We start from the raw sequence: 10,626 nt of genomic DNA, 5'->3' as shown, positions 1-10,626 counted from the left end.
TCCCTGTATTCATGCAGTCAGTGTATCATCAATTGTCCTTGTTCTTGTCTTTGGTTAAACAATTTCATTTCCTATCTAGCAATTGCATTCTGTCTCACTACTTCCACTCTCTACAGCCAAGTGTGAAACCCATTTCTGGTATCCTCGCCGTGATATTGCTGGAATATTGCTAAAAGCGGCGTAAAACAATACTCTCTCCCTTACAGCCAAGTGAACATCGACACCATGGTGAAGGAGCAGTTGCAGTATCTTACTATTTCCCCTTGATACTTTTGCTAGGAGTAGTGAAGTGAGGCCACCGTTGTATTCTTTAGATATATCGGCACCATTTTCTAGGAGTAGTTTCACTGTCTCACTTCTACTATTTACTGCCTGGTGAAGAGGAGTAGCACTATCTTTATCTTGTGAAGATAACATCAGTCCCTTTGTCTAGGAGTAATTTCATTGTCTCACTACTTCTACTATTTACTGCTAGGTGTAGAGGAGTAGCACAGTCTTTATCTTGGATAGATAACATCAGCCCCTTTGTCTAGGAGTAGTTTCATTGTCTCACTACTTCCAATCTGTGCTGCCAGGCGTAGAGGACTATCACCATTTCTATCTTTTGCAGATACATCAGCCCCCTTATCTAGGAGTAGCTTCACTGTCTCACTACTTCTACTATTTACTGCCAGGTGTAGAGGAGTATCACCTTCTTTATTTTGTGTAGATACATCAGCCCCCTTGTCTAGCAGTAGTTTCACTGTCTCACTACTTCCAATCTGTGCTGCCAGGTGTAAAGGAGTCCTACTGACATTGTTTTGTGTAGATACATCAGCTCCCTTGTCTAGGAGTAGTTTCACTGTCTTACTTCTTCCACTCTCTGCTGCCAGGTGTAGAGGAGTCTGACCATTTCTATCTTTTGTAAATACATCAGATCCCTTGTCTAGGAGTAGTTTCACTGTCTTACTTCTTGCACTCCTTGCTGCCAGGTGTAGAGGAGTCCTACTGACATTGTCTTGTGTAGAAACATCAGCCCCCTTGTCTAGGAGTAGCTTCACTGTCTCACTACTTCCTCTCGGTGCTGCCAGGTGTAGAGGAGTCTTACCATCTTGATCTTTTGTAGATACATCAGCCCCCTTGTCTAGGAGTAGTTTCACTGTCTCACTACTTCCACCCCTTGCTGCCATGTGTAGAGGAGTCTTACCATCTTGATCTTTTGTAGATACATCAGCCCCCATGTCCAGGAGTAGTTTCACTGTCTCACTACTTCCACTCCCTGCTGCCATGTGTAGAGGAGTAGCACCATTTCTATCTTTTGTAGATACAACAGCTCCCTTGTCTGGGAGTAGTTTCAGTGTCTCACTACTTCCAATCTTTGCTGCCAGGTGTAGAGGAGTCTTACTGCCATCGTCTTGTGCAGATACATCAGCCCCCTTGTCTAGGAGTAGCTTCACTGTCTCACTACTTCCAATCTGTGCTGCCAGGTGTAGAGGAGTATTACCATTTCTATCTTGTGTAGATACAACAGCTCCCTTGTCTAGGAGTAGTTTCACTGTCTCACTACTTCCACTCCTTGCTGCCAGGTGTAGAGGAGTCTTACCATCTTGATCTTTTGTAGATACATCAGCTCCCTTGTCTAGGAGTAGTTCCACTGTCTCACTACATCCACTCTTTGCTGCCAGGTGTAGAAAAGTATCACCATCTTTATCTTGTGTAGATACATCAGCTCCCTTGTCTAGGAGTAGTTTCACTGTCTCACTACTTCCATAACTTGCTGCCATGTGTAGAGGAGTCTTACCATCTTGATCTTTTGTAGATACATCAGCCCCCTTATCTAGGAGTAGCTTCACTGTCTCACTACTTCTACTATTTACTGCCAGGTGTAGAGGAGTAGCACCATATTTTTCCTGTGTAGATACATCAGCCCCCTTATCTAGGAGTAGCTTCACTGTCTCACTACGTCCATACCTTGCTGCCATGTGTAGAGGAGTCTTACCATCTTGATCTTGTGTAGATACATCAGCTCCCTTGTCTAGGAGTAGTTTCACTGTCTCACTACTTCCATACCTTGCTGCCGTGTGTAGAGGAGTCTTACCATCTTGATCTCGTGTAGATATATCAGCTACCTTGTCTAGGAGTAGTTTCAGTGTCTCACTACTTCCATCCCTTGCTGCCATGTGTAGAGGAGTAGCACCATATTTATCTTGTGCAGATACATCAGCCCCCTTGTCTAACAGTAGTTTCACTGTCTCACTACTTCTACTATTTACTGCCAGGTGTAGAGGAGTAGTACCATGTTTATCCTGTGTAGATACATCAGCTCCCTTGTCTAGGAGTAGTTTCACTGTCTCACTACTTCTACTATTTACTGCCAGGTGTAGAGGAGTAGCACCATATTTTTCCTGTGTAGATACATCAGCCCCCTTATCTAGGAGTAGCTTCACTGTCTCACTACTTCTACTATTTACTGCCAGGTGTAGAGGAGTAGCACCATCTTTATCTTGTGCAGATACATCAGCCCCCTTGTCTAGCAGTAGCTTCACTGTCTCACTACTTCCAATCTGTGCTGCCAGGTGTAGAGGAGTATCACCATTTCTATCTTGTGTAGATACATCAGCCCCCTTGTCTAGGAGTAGCTTCACTGTCTCACTACTTCCACTTATTACTGCCAGGTGTAAAGGAGTCTTACCATCTTCATCTTGTATAGATACATCAGCCCCCTTGTCTAGGAGAAGTTTCACTGTCTCATAACTTTCATCCTTGACTGCCAGGTGTAGAGGGGTAGCACCATTTCTATCTTGTGTAGATACATCAGCTCCCTTGTCTAGGAGTAGTTTCACTGTCTCACTACTTCCAATCTGTGCTGCCAGGTGTAGAGGAGTAGCACGATCTATATCTTGTATAGATACATCAGCCCCCTTGTCTAGGAGTAGTTTCACGGTCTCACTACTTTTACTCATTGCTGCCATGTATAGAGGAGTCCTATGATATACATCTTGTGCAGATACATCAGCCCCCTTGTCTAGGAGTAGTTTTACTGTCTCACTACTTCCGATCTGTGCTGCCATGTATAGAGGAGTCCTATGATATTTATCTTGTGCAGATACATCAGCCCCCTTGTCTAGGAGTAGTTTTACTGTCTCACTACTTCCGATCTGTGCTGCCATGTATAGAGGAGTCCTATGATATTTATCTTGTGTAGATACATCAGCACCCTTATCTAGGAGTAGCTTCACTGTCTCACTTCTTCCACTTTTTGCTGCTAGGTGTAAGGGAGTATGTCCATGTGTATTCACCCATTGTTTGCAAGTAGGATCTAATGGAAGATGTGGGACATTTTGTTTACCTAAGAACATTTTTGTGTAGTGAATGTTTTCTGTCTGAACTGCTAGATGCAGGAGTGTATTACCATCTACATCTGTGATACCTTGAAGAGGGCGGTTGGCAGGTATCAACGCAATCAACATGTGTAAGATTTCACACGTGGTTTTTGGATCTTGACAAGTGTTTGGAAAACTGCTTGAACACATCCTCCCTTTGAGAAGCAACGATAACTTCAAAATATCCTCATACCATGACACAATATTCCTATCTACTTTAATATGGCGTAGTATACATTCCACTAAGTACTTTTCTCCAGCTAACACAGTGACAAGGAGTGAATTGTGTGGCTGTGGTATCTCTGTTATATTCTGTGTCAGACGTTCCTTGATATCTTGATCAATACCTGGTGAAACACAGAGTGCTAGGAAACAGTCAGATGGAGGTGTCTTACACTGATCTAGCAGCTTTCGCACTAGCTGGTTATCCTGGATATACAGAGCAGGTGCCAGCAGTTCGCTTGCATCAACATGTTGAAACACGTCAGACAGTATGTCATTCAGGATTAATGTCAACTTCTGTAAAATGACATCAGAGATAAGGGAAGTATATTGCAAAAGGGTAAGTGACTTAAAATCACAATATCCATATCTCCCAAAAAAGGGAAGGGAAACAGTGACATCTTTCGTATCATGTTTTTTCTGTATAACTTCAGTTAACCTGTTTTTGTCCCGCCATCTTTTAGTCAGAACCTCCACAAATTCCTCATGACGTAGAGAAGGATGATCAAGTATGACACTGTAACTTTCTGACAGAAGATGATACGTGATGCGGTCAGCTAACACATGGAAGCTTTGTGGGCATAGGCTAACTACTGTCTCATTCTTGTTCATCTGCTGTGTGTCCACCAATTCCACCAGCATCTTTGGTGGACAGTTACTTATTGCAAGTTTAAGTTGCGATTTTGAAATATTGATAAATACACAGTCATATATAGACTGATGTTGGAACTGGTAATCCTTTCCTGTTTGAATTAAGTACACTCCACGGAAAGCCTTTATCTTTGACTCAATGCCTGCAGCTGTAATTTCGAGATGCGCTACACAACATTCTTTAAGTTCTTCAGCCAAGGGCTTCAGTTCTGTTTTATATGTAGGGAGTTTCAGATGATCTGAGCTGAGGCAACCATCTTTCATCAAAATGAGAAGGAGCACAAGGTAACCCATACCATCATTTTCATGCATTCTATTAATTTCCCCTAGGACGAATTGCCAGGGCTTTCTGAAGAACTCCACACCCTTTGCTTGTGCTTCCTTGCTTGATGCAAAGAACGTGCAACACTGGGGAAACCCGAGGACAGTCTGCATTCCAACAATTGACTCCCGTTGATCATGTGAAAAGCATTTATCTCCACATATCTTTTCTACCATTTCAAGTTTTTCTACTTGTGTGAGATCATAAATTCCTTCACCTAGATCCATACACTGAATAGTTTTCATGAGCTGGTACTTTCCTATTTTTTCTTTACACTGTGAGTATATTTCAGGTCTGGAGGTAATGACAAGAAATACATGACCTGATTCCACGTTTGACCAAATTTGGTCAAACAACGTTACCCACTCATCCACTTGTGATGCAACCAGATTACTTGATCCAAATATATCATCGATTAACACCACATACCTAGTCTGTGCAACACTTTTGTTCCCTTCGAGGTTCTCGTGATTTACTTTAGTAATCAGATTCCATTCACCCCTTGATGAAAGCACGATTGGCAACCGGCTTGTTTTAGTTGATATTCTTGCTAAAATCTTTCGACCAAGTGTAGTTTTCCCTGAGCCTGACTTTCCTTTAATGAAGACAGATCCATATTGTTTTAGTACATTGTATGCAGACCTCTCAGCGTTTGTAGATACATGCTTGTTTGAATCGGACTGCTTGATAAGTTGCCTTGCATCACCTGCAAGTATATGTCAGTGTCAGTATTCAAATAGTTCTTGTCTAATATTGAGAATGAAAGTATTGAAACATACATGTAACAACTCTCACATTTCTCCCAAGTTTCTAAATCTGCAACGATGAATATGATATTGAATACCGGTCTAGTACAACAAAGTTGAAAGACATACAATTTCTAACTCAGCAAGAATAGCTTCCAAGGCTATCTCTGTGTAATATCATATATTTGAGAAGCAATAAAGTACCTTATTTGATAATGGCGAGAAACATAAATATAAAGTATGTTTTTTTGTAATATATTTTTATCTATCTGAGAAAGGTGGTACATTGCATGCAAAGCATGTCACTTCCCTCAGTTTTGAAAAAAGTATTGTTTGCTTTAAGAATTGACTTTCACAAGCTTCAACGTTCAGTTTGGCCCTCACTCTATGAAGGTTCAATTCTTATAATTATTCATATCACTATTTATTACCCCAAAGGGGGTAGACCTAGATCTACACACACTTATATATAGTAGGTGTGAGTTCATGTATACACTGACAGCCATACAACAACATGCTGTAACGCAGAATAAACAGTTCCTTAAGACAACAGGTGAAATGAGCGGGTGTATGCTCAACATGCTCTACTTTTGAAGTTTCTTCACAACAAATGTATTCAAATATTATTCTCATTAGATGAGATAGGTATGTTAAGAGCTACGTCATAATGACAGCTCCTCGTAATATATTTACATCAAGTACAAGACGTCAAAATGGCCAACACGATATTTCCGAAGTTATAAATAAACCTTTGGCTATTTCAAGTGTTAGGTATCACTGATCAATTGGCCCATCATTTAAAAGGTATCAAATAGATACAAAAGTTAATTCATAGATCGTTGTAGACTGTCACTGTTGTAAAGACATGGATCAAGTAGATACAACAATAGTTGGGATGTGCTTTTCTTCGTTTTGTTCTCAAGAATGGGTTGTAGCAAGGATATCCTTGAACGGGCATGCAATCAAACTCTCTTATGTATTCTTCCAATATATGCTAAAATGTAATAGAAGTAGACTTTCGTAAGAATCATGCTTAGTTCAATATAAAAGGGTCCAAATGATGAGAAACAACGCTTCTGTATTTATTTGTGCAATGGAATTTCCCTGGGAATGTGGCGGTATTCCATCAGTGTTGACGTCATTTCAAGAATGCAGTCCCGTGAAAAACGTGTGAACGTCAAAATGTGTCGTTCATGGACTTATGAACTTCAGTTTCGGGGTCATGTGACCGACCTCTCGTCCAATTGAAAAGCCGCACATCGTGTAAATTTCACATTAAAAAACTTACATGTATAAGCTTTTTTTCTTAAGCTTTTGCAATCTGTAATACACTGATCCACTGAAAGTTTTCTTTAATTATATTTGGTGAACTTGACTCTTCACCTTCAAGTGATTGCTTATTGTCTCGTGTTTCTTATTGTTTCCATTCTCTTGGTTGAATGCTTTCAATAAAGATGTTGTTTCATATATTTGAAAACCTATTTTTTTTCAAAATAGCAAATTATATTTTTCGGGACTTTTTTAACATTCCAGCATTATGATGGTGCAATAATTACTGCCGAGTTTCACAATATTTTGTGCAACCACTATTTGTTTTTGGTATCGTCCATGCACCGAATATAACATCCCAAATATTCAAACAAACTACTTATTTTGATCATCATTTAAAGCAAAGTCACACTGATATGAACACAATTTTATGTCAAACGTTAAATACATCTTGAAAAAGTCTGTTCAACTTAAGGCCATTTCATCCTTGAGAACGCATGCAGCTTAAATTATTGGTGGGAATGAGTATGTGAACTTGGATTTCGTTGGTTCATTGGTTTCTGAGACGACCAATGCCAGACAAGCAGTGCAAGATAAAGTCACTTGATGTTCAGTCAGGTGCTCGTAAAAGTGAAGAAATTACAAGCTTAAGCAAATTTCACACATCGACATAAGCAGTTTTACTTGGTTGGGAGGGAAGTATGTTCAGAGAGACATCGGTACGGTGTTAGTGACTGGATATAGTGAATCAAATTGATCACAAGATTTGACACCCTTTGAAGTTTCTGATCTGGTAATGCTCGAGGTATCACATCCTTACCGAGTGTGGGTAATTTGTCCATTTAAACTTAAGAAGCAGTCTATTTCATGCGCCTCTGTATCAATCAGTATGTAACCAGCAGGCTTCAATTATTCAGGATTAGCTAATTCATTGCTGAAATTGTACCTGTATATTTTCTAATCAACTGAATTACCTTGAGTTTGACATTGCTTTCACAGATGAAATATTTCAGTACTTACTGACTAGATTGTCCTGTTTGGGATTACTGAAGTGGTCTGAAACAAAAAAGTTGTACAATTATATTCTTATAATTAAACAGATATGATCTACAGATTTGACTACCATTTCATGTAACTTACTGGTTCATTCGACATAACCAGTTTCAAATGGATAAAATCGGTTTCTGTGTCATACTTTTAAAAAGATCCTCATCAATTGTCATCTAGAACAGACAAGCAACATACTACAAAAAGCAATGGGCTAATATTGAAATTTACTCAATTAAAAATATATGCAATGAAAAAGGATTGATGTCATTTGAAGAACTGAAACTAAAAGATCCGATAAAGGTACAATATTAGACTATAGATATGTAATCTTCAATATACCAGAATCATGTGGAAAAAACAATCCAGAAAACTAGAAAAATAATTTTACAGAATTTGTAAGAGGCGCTAGAAACGTTTATGATAAATTAATATCAAATGAAAATATTCTTAAAGTTTGTGATTAATGGCAATAAATTTGTCACTGTGATTTTAATTGTAAAACGATATTTACTGTTTATCGATGTAAACTGAAGGTTATAAAACTTTTAGATTTTCAGTACAGATTTCAACATGGAATTATCTACACAAAGAAGGAACTATTAACAATGAATCTTGTGGACAACAGTGTTTGTAGCTTTTGTAATGCTGTCAATAAGGACATCAGCCATTTCTTTTGGGGAATGTAATGAAACTAAACAATTTTGGAATGATCTTGAACTTTGCCTTAATAATTATCTTTCACATTAAAATAAATTGACAAAATATCTTATTTGGTTTGGTTCTAACTACACTAATACTTTAATCAATCAAATAGTTTTATTGGGAAAAAGGCATATTCATGTAAGTGGAATTAAAGGAACCCAACCGAAATAAGATAAACGTTTAAAACTATTTATATATAAAATATATATTCAATCAAGAAATTTATTGCTATAAAAAGGATGACAAAAATTACTTTAACAAAAAAGGTCACCTTTATTCTCAGCAATTGATTCTTAGCTCTCTGTTGATACATGCCATGTTTGAGTCTGATTGTGTGTTGCAACCGTTTTGGGTTTGAAATAGGACAATGTTTGTTTCCAACCCTTTAATTTTTTAATGAGTGTATTGTGCCATTCTATGCTATCCAAAATATGTTTTTGACGGAATACTGTATTAATCTCCAACTCTCGGAACATTATAAACAAAAATTGTCATCTAGAAGCACATGTATACAATATAATGTTACTGTTTATGAAAACATAAGCCAAATTTAAAGTTTCATCCAGGTTGGTTGGTGTTCTTTGAATAAGTATGCTGGAATTATAATAGGAGATAAACCTACTGTGTTTTGTGATAGTCTTAACTGTAGATGAAATACATCTTATACAGTGTTTCCTCGACATACCGCTGTCATCGGGGTCCACGATCCCGACCCTGCGTTCTAGGTAAGAGTGTTGTACAGATATTCATTGCTGTTGTTGACATTACTTAATGATGGTAGTTAATATAAGAGTGGTGCAATTATTTCACAGTAGCATGGGATATGTAGATTCTATATCTACTGAACACTGATCGTGGACGATAATTAAAAATGCATACATAAAATAATGAAAATACTTTTTAGTGTAAATTAATCACAGTACAGTGTATTATTTTACGACTGGATGTTATACATGTAGAATATAAATAAGGACACAAACTTTTGTTATATTCTAGTTTCTTGGAAGAAACGTGGTCTGATCGCCGACCTACTCACATACTTGATTGATGACAGTGCATTACAAAGCCGATCAAGGCTTGTAACCAAACTAATGTGAGACCAAGGCTGTGATTGGTTAATATATATATGATGAAAGTGTCAAAGTTGTAGCACAACAGAAGAGTCGTTCAGAGTTATAGCGGTTTCTTTAATAACAGTAAACAATACTTTGCAGTATATTACGTTTTTACCAGGGCGAACGTGGCAGAGACTTGTGAGAGGAGATTGTGGTGATTGTTCAGGCACGACCAGACGCGACAAGAGCTTGTCCCTATGTGTTGTTCTGGTGGGAGCTAGGTTGACGGGTGGTTGTTAGTCGTGGCGGCTGTTAGAGACCTGGGGCTGCTCTCCGGGACTGCTCTGTCGATCTGGTCTTGGTTGGTGTTGCTGGTTCTGTGCCTTCTTGCATCTCTCTGCGTCCCTCTGCGTCTTCTCCGTACTTTACTGACGGACCGGCTTATATGTGGATAGCCCGGCTGGCTGAACGTGACCCAACACGCGCTTACACCACGATTTCGTCAGCCTGAATCATGATTCATCAATCAGCCGACGACAATTGTCGGTCAGTACATGACAGTTCGGGACCATTGGGTCACAAAACAGGTCAGTCCTTGATATATCCCCTGATGTGTGGAGGGTGTCCCTCCACATTAACACAGTTCCTGACCACTAGATTACTGGAGAATCAAAGCACCACTTTGTCTAACACGGTCGTCAATCAGCTGGAGGCAATTTGTCAGCCAGTAACTGTCTCATCGTGACCATTAGGTCACCTGGACAGGAAACTCTCCAGTATAGCCGGCGGCAACATACAGCCTCTGGCCACACTGAATAGTGTTACATTCGCCCTTTCCACATGAAGACATTTTCCACGTAAAATTTCTTACAACAATCATATAACACATTAGTACCATTTGTATATGTACAATTCAACAACAACCGTTGTCCATTACCTTTACAAGAAATTAATATGCATACATAAAATGTTATCACAAAAACATCTTTGCACACCCGGATCTTGGGTGCTAGAACAGCGACGTGTTCGATCGTCTGCCATGCGTTGTGTATATTTATTTTTTTTCAAAGTCAACTTAAAAAGTTCTATAATACGGTCTTCAGACCGACTGCAGAGATGACACCTCGTTGGGATGTCACTGCTTCTCCGGTTTACTTCCGTCGTGCTTCCGTCAACTAATGGGAGTTAGTTGACCTCACGATGTCCGTGGGTAGCCGTATCCAGCGTCGGGTAGATGCTTCCTATGG

General features: G+C 39.2%; 2 protein-coding genes across 2 annotated transcripts; both read right to left on the bottom strand.

Annotated features, from left to right (window-relative positions):
* Positions 1-497: 497 nt before the first annotated feature.
* On the bottom strand, positions 498-3,041 carry LOC124125875 (serine/threonine-protein phosphatase 6 regulatory ankyrin repeat subunit C-like). Its single transcript, XM_048394714.1, has one exon. The coding sequence runs from the start codon at positions 2,949-2,951 to the stop codon at positions 498-500; it is 2,454 nt and encodes an 817-aa protein (XP_048250671.1). The 5' UTR covers positions 2,952-3,041.
* A 181-nt stretch (positions 3,042-3,222) lies between these two features.
* LOC125378752 lies at positions 3,223-5,257 on the bottom strand. The gene is made up of 2 exons (XM_048394713.1): positions 3,613-5,257; positions 3,223-3,298 (listed from the first exon to the last, which is right to left on the bottom strand). The coding sequence occupies exons 1-2, from the start codon at positions 4,800-4,802 to the stop codon at positions 3,223-3,225; spliced, it is 1,266 nt and encodes a 421-aa protein (XP_048250670.1). The 5' UTR covers positions 4,803-5,257.
* Positions 5,258-10,626: the final 5,369 nt, after the last annotated feature.

Source organism: Haliotis rufescens, unplaced genomic scaffold (assembly GCF_023055435.1).
Source record: "Haliotis rufescens isolate VD_foot unplaced genomic scaffold, xgHalRufe1.0.p SCAF_13, whole genome shotgun sequence".
Taxonomy (NCBI): domain Eukaryota; kingdom Metazoa; phylum Mollusca; class Gastropoda; order Lepetellida; family Haliotidae; genus Haliotis; species Haliotis rufescens.
This window is presented reverse-complemented; position numbering and strand designations above follow the sequence as displayed.

Excerpts from the sequence above, each read along its gene's own strand:
- LOC124125875 (XM_048394714.1), bottom strand. The coding sequence starts at position 2,951 with ATGGCAGCAATGAGTAAAAGTAGTGAGACCGTGAAACTACTCCTAGAC.
- LOC125378752 (XM_048394713.1), bottom strand. The coding sequence starts at position 4,802 with ATGAAAACTATTCAGTGTATGGATCTAGGTGAAGGAATTTATGATCTC. Across the intron at positions 3,299-3,612 it reads ACTGTGTTAGCTGGAGAAAA|ATCCTACTTGCAAACAATGG; the intron begins GTACTTAGTGGA and ends ATCTTCCATTAG.